Source organism: Thermothelomyces heterothallicus (assembly GCF_042370625.1).
Source record: "Thermothelomyces heterothallicus CBS 202.75 unplaced genomic scaffold P884_scaffold_5, whole genome shotgun sequence".
Taxonomy (NCBI): Eukaryota; Fungi; Ascomycota; class Sordariomycetes; order Sordariales; family Chaetomiaceae; genus Thermothelomyces; species Thermothelomyces heterothallicus.
Window position 1 is genome coordinate 204,213 of NW_027192566.1, and position 17,796 is coordinate 222,008.

Below are 17,796 nucleotides of genomic sequence, written 5' to 3' on the forward strand. Positions count from 1 at the left end.
GGGGACATCGTCAACCAAGTAATACCCAAATAACGTGACTTCCTATTCAAGTAGTCAAGGATGGGCCATTACGCAAGTACTAGACAGAACCTAACTATCGCTCCGAATGGGTAGCGGTTGCCAAGGTTGCCTGGATTGACAATCCATCCATCACCGTGCTCAATCAGCCGCTTTTGCAGCATCCTCAAAACACTGATTACGAGATTGCTGCAGGTACCAGCGTGGGCTTGACCGCAGACATACGAAGAAGCATACAACAGTTCATCCTACGGTCGGTCAGTGGCAGTCGCAGGTTCGTCGACAAGCCACTTTGCAGTTGAACCAGACTGCTTCCAATCGAGACTCTGGGGCGGATCCTCTTGGGCCCGGGGCATCCAGGTCAATAGAGTGAGTTATGCTGAGACGTGTGTGGTTGCACTCTGCAGCCCGGGCGAGTTGGAGTCGCGCGGCACCGGCAAGCCGTGTACACAGTAAATGCAATGGCGTCGCACCGGGCACACAAACGACAACTTAATCCAAGCCCGGGAAGGCTACGGTCTTCCCTTGGGCACCCTTACCCTTCTTCCGCTTTTTCTTGGATTGTTTCTTGGGACGCTCGTTATCGCTGTCGCTGTCGTCCCCTTCGGAATCATCGTCACTATCCGCGGACCGCTTGATCGCGGTGGCTTCGTGCTCCTCCCCCTCCTCGTCCTCGTTACCCTGAACGCCCGATTCTGCCCAGACCTTGACCGTCCTGCCCCCGCCGCTGATGAGGCGGTTCTGGTAGTCAAAAGTCAAGGCAGCGACGCCCTCGATTTCATCGTGCTTCAGCACGGCCTGCACCTCGCGCTGCTTCAGGTCGACGATGGCCATGCTGCCGTCACCCACGCCAACAACTACCTTTTTCCCCCAGCCGAGCTCGTCGGGCACACGCACAATGGCGTCCAGGCTGTCACCGTCCCTCTTGCTCTTCCCGCCCGCGACGTAGATGCGCTCCTGCTGGTCGTCCCAGGAACCGCGGTCCCAGAGCGTCAAGACGCCGCCGCCCGTGCCGACAGCCACGACGGCGTTGTCGCGCATGCGCTTGGGCCCGAGACCCGTGGGGATGATGGTGGAGCAGAGCAGCTCGTCCTCCTGGTCCTCCGACGTGGCCACAATACCGGCCCTGAGATCCGTGACGGCGAGGGTGGTGCCTCCCGTCGACACCCACTGTTTTGGGAACCCGGACGTGCTCTCGGCCGAGGGGGGCAGCGGCGTTATGCTCGAGATGTAGTCGGCGTGCGGCACGTGCTTGCGCACCGGCTTCGGGTTCAGGCTCCCGTTCTCGCGAAGGTCGAAGATGTAGAGGCCGCCCGAGTCGGTGCCGAGGAGGAGGGTCTTGGGGGAGAGGACGTGGAGAATGGCCGGGCAGTCTGTCGTGTTGGTGGCGCTGTTGCGGGGAGGCAGGCCGATCTTGGAGATGACGATGCCGGTTTCGGGGGAGAAGTGTTTGACGACCGAGTCGGTTCCGGCCGAGTAGAGAGCTGATTGCGGCCAATTGTCAATGCTGCGCTTCTTGCTGAACGCCAACAGCCGCCGTCCCACCCACCTTGTCCGTCGTGGCTATAAGCCAAGTACCGGCAGCTTCCCTTATGCCGATGGGTGCTCCACACGCTCTTAATCAGGCCCTTGCCGCTATTCGAGCTGCTGGTCCCATCGTCCTCGTCGCTTGGCAACCGGAAGCTCTCGACACGACCGCTGGACAGGCCGACGGTAAGAAGTGGCTCAGAGGGGTGCAACACCTGGGTAAAGAGGTCCGCCGAGAGCGGGAGCGTGCAAAGATTCTCCAGCATGGCGAGATTGTCCTTGGTTGGATTCCTAATAAATCGATGGTGGGTCGGAACTCTCAACTCATTCCATCGACTTTTGAGTCCCGTTCGCAATCAATCAGTCCGGGAGGGAAGAATTGGCCGACGCAGCTCGGCTTGGGTCGTCGATGCGAACGGGAGCTTGAAATTTGGCCAGCCAATCGCCAGAAGTTTTCAATTCTATCTAGAGTGAATTGGACCTTACCGACTTTGTACTGGTGCGTTCCACTAATACGGAATATACATAATACGGATTACATTACACAGACCAGCTGACTTACGTAGTCCGTACGGAGTACACGCAAGTACGACGTATGTATGTACGGATTACACACTTCCGATCTATAATTGGTGGGGAGTATTGCTGCGTTTTACTCCGTACATTTCATACATATATACAATCCCCACACGTATTTACCCGTCGCCTTGAGCTCTGTTATCCGTACGCAGCAGTACGCAGCAGTACTCTGAATCAGAAGGTGGGGCTGGTATCGCGTTCCTGGTGAAGCAGCACCTGCATCTCAAGTCGCGACACCTTGGTTGAATGCAGGGTAGTTAAAGGTCCCCTGCCTCGGGCATGTAGAGACTTTTGGAGCATAGGCCTATACATGAATCTACAACATCACGTCATGACAAGGAAAAGAAGCTCAATGTAGCGCGGAATTTAAATAGGCCTATCGTTTCTTGCTTTTCGAGATCGAACTTCTCTTGGACTTTGTTTCTCGACCGGTCGTTTGTTGAAAGGAACTCATACTTACCTCCAACCGAAGATGGCAGCATTGCGGCTGTTCTGGTTAATACTCTGCTTCTTCTCACTTAGCATGGCTCTCAAGCCGAAGCCGAAGCGGGACCTGCGATGCCTCATGTATTTTACCGGGTAAGGACAAGATCCCTCACGCACCATGCTCCCGGCGATGGACTGACCACTTCGTCGTCAACACAGTCAGCACCCAGTGGCACCCCCCGTTGAGGAGCTCCGACACGTAACGCACGTCGCCGTGGCTTTCATGAGCCCTGGTCTCTTCAACGAGCCCGGACGGACAGAGTGGCCATTGTTCACCACCGTCGATGACGTCCGGGCCAAGTTCCCGGAGAAGACCAAGGTTTTGGTGGCCATTGGTGGCTGGGGAGACACGATCGGCTTCTCCGTTGCTGCTTTGAATGACGAAACGCGAAAGACGTTTGCTGAGAATGTGGCCAGCATGGTCGCTGCCACGGGTGCGGATGGGGTTGACATTGACTGGGAATATCCGGGGTAAGAGCCGCGCCGGTCCACGGATTGCTCTCACACGGGAGACGCTATACTGACTCGCGGTGCCAGGGGTAACGGCGAGGATTACAAGAAGGTGCCTAATTCAGCCAAGGCCTGGGAGATTGGTGCCTACCCTCTCCTCCTCGCAGAGCTGCGCGCCGCCCTCGGGCCTCACAAGATCGTCTCGGCCGCGGTGCCCGGCCTGAAGCGGGACATGCTTGCCTTCACCCGCGAGACGGTGCCCCGAATCATGCGCCATGTGGACTTCTTGAACGTCATGACGTACGATCTCATGAACCGCCGCGACGTGGTGACCAAGCACCACACCGGGGTGGAGCTGAGCCTCGAGGCCGTCGACGCCTACGTCTCTGCCGGCGCTGCGCCCCAGAGACTCAATTTGGGGTTTGCCTTTTATACCAGGTACTTCAAGACGGAACACGACGCCTGCGCGCTCGCCTCGCCGATCGGCTGCCCGACGTTGCTGCTCGAAGACCCGGAGACGGGCGAAGATCTCGGCCGCAGCGGGGCGTTCTCGTGGCACGATTCGGTGCCGGATGAAGTGGCCGAGTCATTTTCGCGGGCGCTGGATCACGGCGTCTACGACGAGGAGGGGGGCGGATACTACTATTGGGACGCCATGGAGGATCTCTGGTGGACGTTTGACACGCCCGACGCCATCGAGCGCAAGTTTCCTCGGATACTAGGCAAGCGGCGGCTGGGAGGAGTCTTTGCTTGGGGAATTGGCGAAGACGCACCTCTGTTCAAACACTTTGCAGCACTCAATGACGAGTTGGAGAGATACCTGGAAGGCAAGGACGAGCTGTGAAGAGAGGAAAGGTCTCGCCTCGAGACTACTGCCACACCTCGACTCCTTGACTGCCTGCGTTGCACGCAGCGAGTGACGAGCACGAGGAGCCCTACATTAGATTCAGCGAGCCGTGGCCGGTGCGGGGCGGATGCGCTGGCCTCTTGGGAGTAGCTAGGAGTCTCGTCAACTTCCTTTCCAGGAGACTTTGACTCGCGCTCACGGAGCCGCTCCATACCGATCTCCTTCCTGCCATTGTGCACATGGGGCATGCGGCTTGTGAACGCTGCCGAGACGAGCATGATATCTCAGGAGAGATCCACGGTGCTGAAAGCCACAGTATATCTATTTTTCCTTTCTTCCTTTTCCAGCCTGGAGGGGCTGCCTGTCGACGGCGTACTTGATGGGTAGCACGAATCTTCAACTGATCCGCATTTACAAACGACCGTGTTAAGTTGGCGACAACGAACAACAATTAACTATCTTGTGAGGTGTGTCGAATCTGCATGTTCGGTGGTGAGGACTCAGGCTACATTGGCCATGCCATCCCTGTTCCTCGTTCTAAGAAGCGGAATAGTATGCTCAAACTCGTGTGCCGAACGACGTCTATGACTGTGATGTCTGAGGTGTTTGGGGCCATCTAGGCCGGAGTTGGTACACCACGATCCCCTATTAGTTCAGCAGGACACACCGCGCCCCCAACAAGCATACCTATGTGCGAGGATGTGTGTGAGAGGGGAGAAGATTAACTCTGCTCGTCAACAAGTTGATCAATATTCTTGTCACTGCTGCCGACACATTGTATGTTAGCTTGTCCGGGACCACTCTTGGCCAGTGACGGACAAGTGTCCTGGCTGAGGATCTACATCCAGGGGCCACTGGGCGATTAGGGAATGAGCGGCCCCCCCCGAGAATGGAAAGGCTCTCAACGGCCATTATATGCAACTAGTAGAGCACTGGCAACGAGGTGGGCTTTTTCCCTGCCACCAGACCACAAATAAGCTCTAGGACCGCAGCGTACGCCAGGTCATACGTTCCAACGGCTGCGGGTACGGTAGGGAGTTGGTGACATCGGCCATTCAAGTCGGTCTTATTTTCACCGGTGGCGAAGTATCTTCGGTCTCACGGATAAATTATCCGAGAAGTACTCGAGTACATTTGTTTACATAATCAATCGAGACCAACTGCGTTGTGCAAGGAGGGTACTGTACATACATGATTCATATTGCGTCTTTTACCTTCAACGCCTTAACCTCTCCTCGGAGGGGCTCTGGTGCTAAGGTGGTGCATCATCCGGCCATTTTCCAAATATACTCACGTGTTCGGAAACATTCAGAGCAGCCCGGTCAGCCGCCCTCGCGCATGATGACATGCTCGAGCCAGGAAGGGCGCAGTGCACTAATCATTTCGCACACTAAAGTTAGGTAGCCGCTCCCACACAGGCCAATTGCCGCTTGCTGGGGGGGGGTGGTCAAGCATGACATCAGATTGATGGCAAGGCTTGAAGGCTGTCGGAGGCGGGTATGACGGTATCTGTACCAAAGTGCACGGAAGATCATATCTGATGAGGAATCAATCAAACAGGCGGGAGACCGAATTGCTACAGCTGATACCCTCCCCAATGATGACTAGGAGGGGTGGGAAAGGAGGAGATTCGCTTTCATAACAAGCGAAGCAGTGGCAGTAATTCAAGCCAAGGAGCTTCATAAAGAAACCCCGTCCCCCCTTTCCAGCACCCGGCCAGCTCTATGTTGGATCAACCCGAGGTCGAAAGAACCAGAGTACAGCCACGCAACCAGCAGCCAACCAGCCCCTGAGTCCCCGAGAATACCTCGACAATTTTCTCCCAACGCGCTCGGGCTACACAGACAACCCCAAAACACCATGGCAACCGGTCAGGCCACCAAGGTAGCAACCGTCAAAGCTGACGGCGTAGAAGTATTTTACCGCTCTGCTGGGCCGGTTGACGCGCCCACGGTAGTACTTTTGCACGGTTTCCCTTCCTCGTCACACATGTTTCGCAATCTCATCCCGCTCCTCGCGACCCGCTACCGCGTCGTGGCCCCCGATCTCCCTGGATTCGGCTTCACCAAGGTTCCGGCCGAGCGCAGCTATAGGTACACCTTCGCAAACCTCGCGCGGACCTTCGCGTCCTTTGTGGACGTCATCTCCTTGGACCGCTTCGCAATCTACGTCTTCGACTACGGCGCCCCGACCGGTTTCAGTTTCGCCCTGGACAGGCCCGACGCCATAGCGGCCATCGTCTCCCAGAATGGCAACGCCTACGCCGAGGGCCTAGGCCAGCCTTTCTGGTCTCAGCTTCAAAAACTCTGGGACAGCGGTGCCGAGGCGGACCGCGAAGCTCTCCGTCCGCTGCTCGAGCTCCCCGCGACCCAGTGGCAGTACCTGAACGGGTCTCCGCACCCGGAGGCTATCCAACCCGAGGCTATCTACCTCGACCAGATGCTGCTGGATCGTCCCGGAATCAAGGAGACCCAGCTTGACTTGTTCCAGGACTATGGCTCAAACGTGAAGCTGTATCCTCAGTTCCAGGAGTACCTGCGCTCATCGGGGGTACCAGTCCTGACGGCGTGGGGGGGGAAGGACGAGATTTTTGTTGCTGCTGGCGCCGAGGCTTATGGAAGAGACGTCCAGAAGCTTGAGACGCACTGGCTAGATGCCGGCCATTTTGCCCTCGAAACCAACGAGCAGCAGGTGGCGGATTGGATGATTGCATTCTTTGACAGATTCGACGTGTTTCGGGCCTAACCGACGGAGACGCACGAGTGTAGGAGGGAGACTGGATATGGTGGAGGGCAACCGTGGGAGACAGTGAAAGAAAGAAACAGCCAGAAAACAGCAATCAGCCCCGGGCAAGAGGGCACACGTATCTGCTTGGACATAGACGGCCTCACCCGGCCATGCGGGAACGACGCCATGACCAGTGCCTTTGCTAGGTAAACTGCTAAACACAGATCAACCCAACGCAACTCGCTTGTGCTTGCCTCGATGCACACATTACCCATGTTGTTCCTTGGTCCAAACACCAGGACACCATGCCAAACAATCAAGGGGATCGGCGACTCCAAGTTGGCCGTTCGGAATGGTTCCTCGAGACTGCTGAGTGTTTATCGAAGGCTCCCCCAAGAAGCTAGTAGCGTGACTCTCCTGCAAGGTACAAGGGAGCATCTCATAATCAATCATACATGTATAAATCGAGTGGCGTGCGACCTTGGCGCAGGTTGACGCCGGTCGGGTCGTTCCTTGGCGGCGAGCGAATTATTGACATTCAGCTCATTCTTCTTTCCGAATGAGCGAATCCGAGGGCTTGACTCGTTGCGCCCACTCGCTGCGGAAGGTTAGTCGCATTCCTCAACATTAGCGGCCGCTCGGACTGTCGACGTCTACTTACGTCCAGCTGCCATCATACACCTTCCTCTTCTCCGGCGAACCATAGTTGGCCTCGCTCAACGCCGTCTCAATGATGCAAGCCGTGACACCGGTGCCACAGCTTGAAATGATGGGCTTTTCCGGATCCACGCCCTTGCTCAAAAACACTTCCCTCAGCTTGTCCGCGGGAAGGAATGCCTTGGTCGACGGGTCGAGCACCTCAGTAAAGGGGATGTTTATTGACCCGGGCAGGTGTCCGGAGGGCAAGCCAGGCCTCGGCTCCGGGACCTTCCCGGACCAGCGCCCATAAGGCCGCGCATCCAAGACTTGCACTCCTTCGGCACCCTCCTTGTTATAATCCTGGGCGACCTCCCGAACCTCCTCAAAATGTGCCACCTTCTTCTCATCCATCTCCGGGATCGGATATGTACCGCATTCCACCGTCCATACGTTGCCGGACTCGGTCGGGAAACCCTGTTCAACCCACAGCTTAAAATTATTGAGAATGTGCACGCTCGGATGCCCAAAGACCTTCATGGTCCAGCCGACACGGGGTGCGCTGAAAATGCCCAGCTCCTGGCTGTCGTAGACCACTACCGTGTCCTCTCTGCGGATACCCAGCTCGCTCATGGCCTCGGCAAAGCCCTTTGGACTGGGAAGCATGTGTGGATATGGGCTGCGCTTATCAATGACCTTGTCGAGGTCGAAGAATCGTGCCTTGGGAATGCGCTTTTCACGAAACACCTGGATGCCGGTACGGCCTTGGGGGTCGTTGGGAAGAAACCATGAAGCGCAGAGCGGAATCACACGCGGCTCGGATGAGATGGGCGATGGCGGGCTCTTCTTGAGGGCATCTGCGAGCTCCCGTGGGGTGACGAGATAACTGGAGAAGGACCGGCAAGCTCCAGGGGTTGCGACTTTGAAGCTAGCTGGGAGGCCACGGGCCCGACCACGGCGAGACACTGATATCCGAAGCGGACGAAGGGCCGAGAAGTAGGCCATGGCCGAGATTGGGCTCTTGCGCCCTGTTCGCTTTGCTTATCTGGTCGCCTCGCTGTTGTCCGGGTTTCGACTCATCCACGGTCGAGGCCGCATCAATGCACGCGCTAGGGTCGGAAACGACGCGGACCTGCACAGTCGGTAACGGCTTCGACTCAATCGCAGCGTCCGGATTATGGTCGACCTCCCTTGTCACATTAGCAAGAGTACACGGCAGCAGCTGGAAGGCAGAGGTTTGCGTGATGGGGCGGGGAACAGCAAGAGCTGATAAATCCTGGCAAGCCCGTGGAGCTTGGGCCACCCTTTAAACCGTTGCGCCATGACCTGCTTGATGTGCTCCTTCACCACAAGAGGCTACGAATACTCCACTCTCCGGTGGAAGACGCAGACAGTTCAACCTAAGTTCCCCCCAGCTTCCGATGCGCCCACCTGCATGCACTTCTGATGCGACAGAGGTAGACTACACGGTGCTAATCAAGCTCCCAGCTTTTCACATACAATTTGCCACGGTGACTCTGCTAGCTTGGCAGAGAACGTGAACCGGCAAGGTGCTGCCCAGATATGAAGGTCAGAATCAGAAAATGGGACGCAGTCGCGACCTGGCGCTGGGACATTCCTGAGGATGATGTCTGTGGTATTTGCCAAGTCCACTTTGATGGGACTTGTCCAACATGCAAATACCCCGGCGACGATTGCCCACTTCGTAAGTGTCAACCGCCCAGCATGTCGAGGATCGTAGTTTTTGACCGAGTTCTCAAAGTCTCTGGGAAATGTGGACACAACTTTCATATGGTTCGTCGCTCCCGTTCCCCCCACGAATGCTCGAGGGACTTAGCTCGCTTATCCGAATAACCGGCAGCACTGCATCCTCGAGTGGATTAAACAAGACTCGGCCAAAGGCCAATGTCCCATGTGTCGGCAGCGTGAGTCACTGCTCAGTTCCTGATCTTGAAAATCCTGCGCTGATATGCGACACTCTAGGATTTGAATGGATCGAGCAGCCGATCGAAACCTCCATGAATAACACCTCAAACATCCCTGCAGTTTGAGAAACCGACTCGGACGACTGCTCTCAAGACTAGAACCAAAAAGGAATGAACTGCCAGAGTAGCACTGCGTCCTCTTATGGTTCCGTCATCGGCCAAGTGCATGCTACTGGCTTGTTCTCCATGCTCATTGTTTATCAAGAGAATAGAACCCGAGAGTGGAGAAAAGTAAGATGGCTGACTGGGAAGAGATGTCTCAGCAGTCCGAATGACGGCATCTCGTCAGCGACAGCGAGATAGCTTCGATCCATAGGAGTGGTTAGTGGTCTTCTTAATCCAGAAGCGCTTTGCAGAATCCCTCCTTGACAAGACGAATTCTGATGGTGTACAGTATACATAGTAAATACGTAGTAATCCGTACTGGACGTCGGTCCCTGTTGTGGAGGTAGCGAGATGTACTCTGTATGTACTCCGTATCGACTTGTAAGCGATAAGATAAGAGAGGTTGTCGTCTTGAGCGATCCTTGCTCACATCAACAACGATCAGCCCAGGCGGCAGCCGTCCAGCAAAAGCCCACAGCTACGGGGTACCTTTCCTCTGAGGAGAACCTCCAAATTGTTGCGTCCTGCTTGTTATACTGGTGCGAAGTCGAGGACGCCCGCTGCTCCCGTAACCTCCCCCCCAATTCAAATTTACCGACGCCGCATCGCACTGCATTCCAAATCATGCGGGCGCAGGGCCGCTGCCTCCTCCCATATCATACGCTCCCCACCATCAATATCACCTTAGCTACCCTATCGCCATATACTTCGTAATCAATACCCACCTTCCGGCATACCATTTTCTGGTCCCTCGGTCCGGACAAGAAGCGAATCGAAGAGACGAGAGAATCGATCATGACCGGACCTGACACCGACCGCCCCGCCTCCCGGGGATACCGTACCTCTCCGATCACTCCGAGTCCTCGCCCGTCGATAGCGAGCAGAGCCAGTCGATCCAGCTTGCGGCGGGAAGTAGAGCGTCAAGAAGGTCTGGCCCACAACCGACCGACATCCGCGACGTACTCGCGTCCGCATACACCGCACACAGCCGCTGCTCCGGTTGAAGAGCCCGCTCGTATGCCGTCACCCTCGCCTCCACCGCAACCCACGCAGCCACCGTTCTCTCCGGTTTTCGCCCTCCTCAGCTCGACGTCGCATTCGACCAATCGGCAGACAGTGCATCACCCGACGGTACATTACATTTTCGCCGATGACGACCCTGAGATTTTGACGGCGGCACTCGCCCACCACCACCAGGGCGCCTACAATGACAATAGCGAGGAGGGCACCTCCCTCACCTCGGAACGGGGCGTTCTCCTGGACATGGAACCTACCGCTGACGGATCTGGCTATGAGGTGACATGGGCTAGCAGCCTAACCCCCGACTGGGCCGTAACATCTGCCACCATCAGCCGGTCAGAAGGCGGCCTCGGCGAGGCAGCGCCGGGATTTGGCAGCAAGTTGGTTCTGAACATCGAGGGTGTGAGCCTCGAGCCGTCCTTAGGCCCGGCCCCCCTGGGCAAGGCGTCGACGCCTGAGGTCGAAATGCAATCTTCTGGGGCAAGCACCGGGAAAGCGAGAACGGCGACGGCTGCGGAGGAGTATGCCGACCTGCTACAGGACTTTGACAAGCGGATGTCGATCCTAAGGAAAGTGGTGGAGGCGGGCGCGGCAAGACAGCGAGCGCTTGGGGAGGGTGGTGGGCAGTTTTCCGAAGCAGCTAGGGACAAGCCACCCACCGGTGATGAGAGCGCTCAGGATCGAGAAGGAAGGCAATGATCTCTGCCCGGCCAACATATGTCCCTACTTCGATTGTCTGATTTACACCGAGCCGCTTTGTGTCTATACCGGCGGTATGCTACTCTCTCCCGCTTTTCTCAGGCTACGGTACCGCCTCACGACCAGATAACCGCCGAGATACCTGTGTTCCCGAATTCCGGAGAGATATGTATCCAAGCATGTCCCCGTGGGCTTCGATTTTAGATTGTCGGAGAAAAACTGGTCGATGCGGAGTTCAATTGGTCTATGAGGCGCATATTCAACCACCGATATCTAAGCAGTCTCGACATCTCGAAAATCTGTGACGGGATCGCGACTTCCATTACAAAACGTCATAAAGCATCATTGAAGGGGTAATTCGAAAACTGTCGCTCCCAATCCAAACAACGCCCCTGATCCCTGACTAACGGCACGCCATGCTAAAAACACCCAAGAGGAGAACAGAAGGGAAGCTGAGACGTGGGATAACGACCAAGACATGCTGGGCCGGAGCAGGAAGATGCCTACCCGTCCAGGTATTCCAAAGACAGCCAATCAAGTTAGTGTCGATAAAACGCGCTTGTAAGCGGAAGCCACATCTCACTTTGCCCGGCCGTGTCGCTTACGGCGAATACGTCCGAAAATGTGCTGACTCAACCATCAAATCTTCAGTCGTCGGATCCGGTGGCATCAGGCCCCTCCCAGTCGACGACGAATCTTTTTTTGGCCCAAGCCTCGATCTTGGCATTGGACGCCATTCCTGGACCTTGTGCCCTGCTGAGGAGCCGCCTCGGGAGCCGTGGGACCGGAGCAACGTCCGGATTTATTTGAACAGCGCGGGCAGTGTTCATCTGGAGGTCGTCCAGAACATTATGTCGGAAGAGGCTGCGTTTTTGACTGCCACTAGTCGCATCGTTACTGGCGCTGTTGCTGGTGTTGTCGGTATTGCCGGTGTTGGCATTGTTGTCGGTATTGCCGGTGTTGCCGTTGTTGTTGCCGTTGTTGTTGCTGTTGTCGTTGCTGTTGTCGTTGCTGTTGTCGTTGTTGCTATTGTTGTTACCGCCCCCGCCACCTCCGCCGCCGTTTGCTGCACGGTTGACCATGATATAAGCGACCACGGCAACAACAATGATAACGACAATGAGAACTAGATCTGTGTGTTAGACAGGGCACCAGAATATGTTTCGTTCGTTTAGTGGCTAACGAACCGCAGATGCCCAGGCAAATGAACTTCTTCTTGCGTGCTCCCCTGGACGATGCGACAGCCGTCTCAAGATGAACGTTCGACTCTTCCAGTTTCGTGGCCGCCTCCGCCGTGGCCGTCTCGATTCCTTGGATCTTCACTTCATCCTGAATCAACATTTCTTGAACGCGGCTCATGAGATCTAGCAATTCTTCTAGCTGTCTTTCGATTTGCTCCATTTGCTGTTTGTGTTCCTTGTGGAGGCCGAGCACGCGATTCGCCCTTTCGCCACGGCTACCCAGGACGGCTTGCTGGAAGATCTGCGTTTCGCTGTTCACCATCTGGGAAATCTCTGCGTCGGTTGCGTCGGGAAACGCGATACGGGCCTGGCGCTGCATCTGTGCCTCCATCTCTCTGCGGGATGCCGCCTCGAGTTCCTGGAACTTCTGGATCGCGCCTCTGAGCTCTCGTTCCGTTTTGTCGACCTGGTTCTGGTACCGCTTGCTTTCGGGGTCGGACTTGACGGCTCTGAGACGGTCCGTGAGCCGTCTATACTGGTCCATGATAGATTGTGTCAGTCTGTCGAGCTCACGCTTGGTGCCTGAGTCGCTAGACATGTCCGTGTCGTCGAGAGCTCGTTTTTGAAGAGTGGAAAGCGACCCCAGCTTGTTCTCGACATTTCGAATCCCGTTTTGGATGTCGTAGCACTCATCGAGGATCAAAATCTTTTTTGCCGTCCCGGGAGCTGCAGGTGTTGGTCAGAATTCAATGACGTGCGAGATACTCGACGGGCTCTTGGCTCACATCCGTAACCCTGTTGCGCCACTTGAGGTGAGTTCCTCGGACCGAGAGACGACATCTCGTGCGTCCCAGCTGCTCATCGGCCGCAGTTAGATTATCATGACAACCAGTCCTGGAAATCCATGTCTCTCGCTCACCTCCGTACTGTACCGCATTGCGGTCGTCGAAGGGATCTGAACCGTATTGCCTAGAGCGAACAGCGCATTAACGACCTCGGAACCGGGTATTCCACTCGGGATGACATCAGGCGAAAACGACCGGGAGAGTCTTCGCGTACCTGCCACCGCCATTACCACTATAAGGGTTGTATCCCCCGTACTGGCATGCGGTTAGCCACAAATATCTGCCATGCAAGCGTAAAGCCTGGGATTAGGTTCTGCTGGATCACTCACGCTCATCTTGGGAAGGGCAAGCGCGCAAGCGCTAGGAGAGAAAATGGGATTGGGGGAGGAAGAGCAATGACGACGCGTGCAAAGTCGGGTACCTTTGTTGAAGGATGCTTTTTGGCGGCCAAGATCAGGACTTTTTTTTCAGGAAATGGAAACGCGTTTACGAGAAAAATAAACTTCGAGCCGAAGCTGTACTCTGTAAGGAAAGTATGTAATCCGTAAGCTGTTCAACAGAGGATGCAAGGTGGAGGGACGCCTCAGTAAATGAACGCGGCAAGATCCTCAGGAGTCCCGTCCCAAACAAGGTTAGGGCATTGTGGCGCGGCTGCAGGGGACCCCCTTTCGGTGAACGACACTCAACGTGGCCACGACTACGGATTGCTACTACGGAGTATGTATTGTACGTACAAATATGGATGCTAGAGACGACACACCTCTCTTTCCCCATGCTTCTGTAACTGCGCATTCCCAGCCGCGGTCGAGACAGTAGAGAAACGCTCGTTTGAGTCCGATCTCGAGGCTCCGCGGCCACTCTCGCGGCCTTGACCCTGAAACGGGGCAGACTACGGCAAATGATTGGCCATAGGTCTGCGGCTCCCTCATGCCGTTGTAGCAGAGGCTGGCGATTCGTCTGTTGCAGGCCCCTGGCTGACCTTGGCAAGGAGCTTCGGGGCAGTGTGGGCCAGGCGAGCAACAAAACCGTTTCAGAAGGGGGATCGTCAGGCACGTTCAATGGAGTTCAAGCGGTCCAGCCGAGTCGGCCATCTGAACACATCGGGCTAAGCAGTAACAGCGGACACGAGTCGACTTTGCATCGTACACCAGATACTGGTTTCAATATCTTCCCGGTTGTTTGTTAGCTAATTGCATCCTAGGGCAAGCTATTTAAAAACCCAGCAGCACCGCATGTGTAGTACGGAGTAGTCTGTAGCTGCCGTGCAATATCAATTTCTTCGTTGTTTCGGCCAGGATCGGAAAGCACACGAGAATGACCCCACCTTTCCGTAGATTGAATGCCACATCACGACTCCTGAGCTGCTTTGGGTTGAGCAAGAATCAACTCTCGAAAGGCGCGGCGTGTCAACAGTGTAAATATCTGAGGATAACTCTCACCCCTTTTCCAGCTTCCGCTCGCTTTCCAGGGATGGCGATGCGCACTTGAGAGTCACTAGTTAAAATCTTCCAGGAAAGCCTCCGATGTACAGTTCTGCAGTCCGGTCCTCGGGGAGTGTACTCTGTAGTGCGTGGTCCATTGCTCAGCCAACCTGAAAGTGAGTGCAATGAAAAGTTCCTGTCGTCTATTGCTCCCAGGGCGTTAGAGTTCAAACTTGGCTGGAGGCGACAAAAATGTATCTGGGTTGAATTTGATTCAACACATCGGTTGTCATTTCGAACGGTCATTGTTCTCAAAGTAGTTCCGAAGTTCTCGACTATACTGCGTAGTTAATTCGGTCACGTACTGGCAAAGAACGAACTGACATGAAAGATTCCTTGCTACCAGGGTGATCCCCGCAGGGATCCCAACTCCCCTTCTTGAATGCGTATCAGACGAATGCGTATCAGACGACCGCGTAGGCCGACGCGTAGCTTACACTGAAATCCCGTTCCTTCTTCACAAGATTGCTCCTCTGGTACTGGACAAATCTGAATTTGCCCTTCCCAGCGTTTGTCCCCCCCTCTTTAGCAATCGTTTCCAGGGCTGCCATGGTAACACCGATAGGATGCCTTCCACAAACAGTATTTCGGGTCTCTCGGATAACCTTGTAGAACTCGCTGTGTGCGCCGGATTCTACCGCATCCATAGCCATCTGGTCCAATGCTTTGATGACTTCGTGGATCTCAGGTCTTTCAGGGTCCGCGGCCGCCTGGGCCCAATCCGGGGAAACCTTCAAATTGTCGTCCTTCTTGTCCAAATCACGAACCACGCCTTTGTGAAACTCTGGTCGATAGCTAAAGCGTGAACCCCAGTGGCAGAAGTCGGACGAAACGATCCAGGCCGTTTCGGGGTCCTTCAAGTAGGGCGAGAGCAGCTCTCCCCAGGACTTCTCCTCCTGCTCGGATGCGTTGCCGACCAGAATAGGGACAATAGACGGGTATTTGCTGACGTCGGTGCCAAATGTCTGCTCGAGTCTCTTCCACAAGTACGGAATATGCATCTCGAGAGAGTGCTCCTCAACCTCGCGGCGCGCTGGCATGTCGGAGAACCGGCCGGTTTTCCTCAGCTCGGTCGTCGTGGGCTTATCGACAACGAGGTCTCCGAAGGGAGTTTCGTACTTGTCGAATGTTGTGAGAGCGCATCCGCGGAGGTAGTAGGTGTGGGACGGCCCGAGGATGAAGACCCGTTTCGCCGATCTCAAATCGAGGGACTTGTAGGCCCAGGCTGCGCAAGGCCCGGAGTAAGAGTATCCAGCATGGCTAAATGGGGAATCAGAAGGCCATTCGGGGCTATAGGCAGCGCCAGGGATGACTTACGGGGCGATTATAACTCTTGCGCCAGGGATCGGCAGCGGAGTGAAGTCCAACTCTGCGGGAACGCGGTGCAGGAAGTCGTCGAGCTGGGAAGAGAGCTCTTCAGGGTCGTCTTCGTACCACGATCCGGCGTGGCTAGCCTCCCGCGTTCCCATGACGGCTATTTGAAGGAATACCGATGACAGCAGAAGTTTCGAGTTTGAATGGCAGCCAGTCTAGGAGCCCAAGGTTTAGGCGTTACGAGAAGCAAAAGCTGAGAAGATTGGCCGAGGCAACAAGGCCCGGGAAGCTGGGGCGGGGTGCACCCGGTTGCCCCGCACCCCGGAAGGCCCCATGCAGTGTTGTGACGTCGTCTGCCGCGCACCTTACGGCTCCTTACTGTGCTTGTATCCAAAAACGTGACAATGGTTTCTAAGGTCAAGCCTTGGGGCAAGGTGATTTCGGGAGAGGGTCAAAGAGATGTTCTTTCCAAAAGTCAGGATCCGAAGAAGGCCCGACTCAGTATCTCGTAATCTAAAATCCGTACGCTCTTCCTAACATAAACACCGTCCATTACGCCAGACTCCACCGCATGGGAAGAGAAACAATCCCCGGTTCAGATTCCGTACCCAAAGCGCCAAGCGTCCTCCATGGCTGTTCCGGCAACTAACACGGACAGAGAAAAAAAGACTTGCAAAACACCACATCTACCTCCTCAACCACGAACACCCACCTCCCCCCCTTGGTTCGGCACAAGCCAGGCATCGGCGATGCTCCCCCAGGTTACTGACTGAGCAACTGAAGCAGACAGTCTTCCCGCACGCACCACAGACATGGTTCTCCTGGATAAACCCGTAATCGGCAATGTCCATCATCACATCGTCAGCGTCGCCACCCAATCTGGCGCCGCAATCCTCGCAGTTCACTGGCAGGCACTGCGGCGGGTGATTGGGGGATGGAGGTGACATGGCGGATGAGGGGGGAGAGGACGCCAGCGAGGTGGAGGACGACGTTGGCGCGGGCAAGTTCCAGAAGCTGTGCAACGATCGCTGTTGAGCTCCATGGCGGGTCTGGGCTTGAGGTTGCAGGGACACGACGGCGCTGGCAAACCTGGGAGGTTCGGGCGACGCATAACGGTGCTCGCGAGATTGGCGCTGGGCGGAATACAGGACGTCCAAGGTATGCTCTGCAGACAAGACACGCCGTTGTGAGCAAGCACAGAGGATCGAAAATGGCATGGTTAAACTTACGGTATATCTCGGATTCCGATGGTCTGTTGTCGCGGAAGCGCTTGAGGGTGCGGCTGGGGAGGTGAGAAGGCGTGGACAGCCTTTGGGCAAAGAAACAGTGCCGGGCTGTGTCCATTGCCAATAAGGCGTCAAAATTGAAGGTGTTGCTGTCTAACCGCTCGGTCGATGAGAAGACCGACCCAAACTCGGATTCGGATCTCTTGCGCTTTAAGACCATCTTAGATCGAGATCTAGGCGAACAAAGACGCGATAACAAATGACGGTTGTAAATGAGCAGTTGACGGCGTGATAAAAAGGCAGGATGGCTCTGTTACGCGGTCAATTGGAATATAAAAAGGGCGCGGGCATCGTGACGCAAACCTACTTAGCCATTGGCAAAGGGCCCTGGGGTTCCATCAGCCGAGCTCGAAAAGACCGCGTCGCAACGCGACGCCCCTAAAGTGTTGGCCCGTGTGTTTCGCGTAGACGGGTCTTGTGCACAAGGAGGGTTCCGTAACGCGTACAAAGTTCTACCTTATGTGCGGACGTGCACACATAGCAAGTACTTACCTAAGGTACCTCCAGAGTAGGCACGGCATATGTACTGTACGGATGAATGTAAGCCGCACATCCAAACATCTAGTTATACGTACGGAGTACTCCGTAATCCGTACGGAACACGGACGTG

At 55.6% G+C, this 17,796-nt stretch overlaps 9 protein-coding genes across 9 annotated transcripts; 4 read left to right on the plus strand and 5 right to left on the minus strand.

The window, feature by feature from the left end:
* Positions 1-41: 41 nt before the first annotated feature.
* P884DRAFT_238638 (WD40-repeat-containing domain protein) lies at positions 42-1,929 on the minus strand. Its single transcript, XM_069440095.1, has 2 exons — positions 1,568-1,929; positions 42-1,502 (listed from the first exon to the last, which is right to left on the minus strand). The coding sequence occupies exons 1-2, from the start codon at positions 1,809-1,811 to the stop codon at positions 511-513; spliced, it is 1,236 nt and encodes a 411-aa protein (XP_069299571.1). The 5' UTR covers positions 1,812-1,929; the 3' UTR covers positions 42-510.
* A 667-nt stretch (positions 1,930-2,596) lies between these two features.
* Positions 2,597-3,904, plus strand: P884DRAFT_194714 (glycoside hydrolase family 18 protein; the record flags this gene model as incomplete). The annotated part of the gene is made up of 3 exons (XM_069437850.1): positions 2,597-2,703; positions 2,770-3,081; positions 3,148-3,904. 3 exons carry the CDS (start codon positions 2,597-2,599, stop codon positions 3,902-3,904), a joined length of 1,176 nt encoding a protein of 391 aa, XP_069299572.1.
* A 1,863-nt stretch (positions 3,905-5,767) lies between these two features.
* P884DRAFT_275739 (Alpha/Beta hydrolase protein) lies at positions 5,768-6,652 on the plus strand (the record flags this gene model as incomplete). Its single annotated transcript, XM_069442874.1, has 1 exon — positions 5,768-6,652. One exon carries the CDS (start codon positions 5,768-5,770, stop codon positions 6,650-6,652), a length of 885 nt encoding a protein of 294 aa, XP_069299573.1.
* Positions 6,653-7,177: 525 nt separating this feature from the next.
* P884DRAFT_195066 (Rhodanese-like domain-containing protein) lies at positions 7,178-8,275 on the minus strand (the record flags this gene model as incomplete). The annotated part of the gene is made up of 2 exons (XM_069437881.1): positions 7,178-7,232; positions 7,296-8,275. 2 exons carry the CDS (start codon positions 8,273-8,275, stop codon positions 7,178-7,180), a joined length of 1,035 nt encoding a protein of 344 aa, XP_069299574.1.
* A 363-nt stretch (positions 8,276-8,638) lies between these two features.
* Positions 8,639-9,611, plus strand: P884DRAFT_238651 (anaphase-promoting complex subunit 11). The gene is made up of 4 exons (XM_069440096.1): positions 8,639-8,975; positions 9,033-9,064; positions 9,132-9,195; positions 9,254-9,611. The coding sequence occupies exons 1-4, from the start codon at positions 8,834-8,836 to the stop codon at positions 9,319-9,321; spliced, it is 306 nt and encodes a 101-aa protein (XP_069299575.1). The 5' UTR covers positions 8,639-8,833; the 3' UTR covers positions 9,322-9,611.
* Positions 9,612-9,820: 209 nt separating this feature from the next.
* P884DRAFT_256616 (uncharacterized protein) lies at positions 9,821-11,321 on the plus strand. Its single transcript, XM_069441075.1, has one exon. It carries the CDS (start codon positions 10,156-10,158, stop codon positions 11,077-11,079), a length of 924 nt encoding a protein of 307 aa, XP_069299576.1. The 5' UTR covers positions 9,821-10,155; the 3' UTR covers positions 11,080-11,321.
* On the minus strand, positions 11,322-13,667 carry P884DRAFT_238656 (t-SNARE). Its single transcript, XM_069440097.1, has 6 exons — positions 13,435-13,667; positions 13,320-13,360; positions 13,180-13,229; positions 13,046-13,114; positions 12,267-12,986; positions 11,322-12,205 (listed from the first exon to the last, which is right to left on the minus strand). The coding sequence occupies exons 1-6, from the start codon at positions 13,438-13,440 to the stop codon at positions 11,727-11,729; spliced, it is 1,365 nt and encodes a 454-aa protein (XP_069299577.1). The 5' UTR covers positions 13,441-13,667; the 3' UTR covers positions 11,322-11,726.
* A 1,099-nt stretch (positions 13,668-14,766) lies between these two features.
* P884DRAFT_238660 (MEMO1 family) lies at positions 14,767-16,143 on the minus strand. The gene is made up of 2 exons (XM_069440098.1): positions 15,904-16,143; positions 14,767-15,846 (listed from the first exon to the last, which is right to left on the minus strand). The coding sequence occupies exons 1-2, from the start codon at positions 16,053-16,055 to the stop codon at positions 14,991-14,993; spliced, it is 1,008 nt and encodes a 335-aa protein (XP_069299578.1). The 5' UTR covers positions 16,056-16,143; the 3' UTR covers positions 14,767-14,990.
* Positions 16,144-16,338: 195 nt separating this feature from the next.
* Positions 16,339-17,738, minus strand: P884DRAFT_238663 (uncharacterized protein). The gene is made up of 3 exons (XM_069440099.1): positions 17,494-17,738; positions 17,130-17,436; positions 16,339-17,065 (listed from the first exon to the last, which is right to left on the minus strand). The coding sequence occupies exons 2-3, from the start codon at positions 17,344-17,346 to the stop codon at positions 16,587-16,589; spliced, it is 696 nt and encodes a 231-aa protein (XP_069299579.1). The 5' UTR covers positions 17,347-17,436; positions 17,494-17,738; the 3' UTR covers positions 16,339-16,586.
* Between the last annotated feature and the right edge of the window lie 58 nt (positions 17,739-17,796).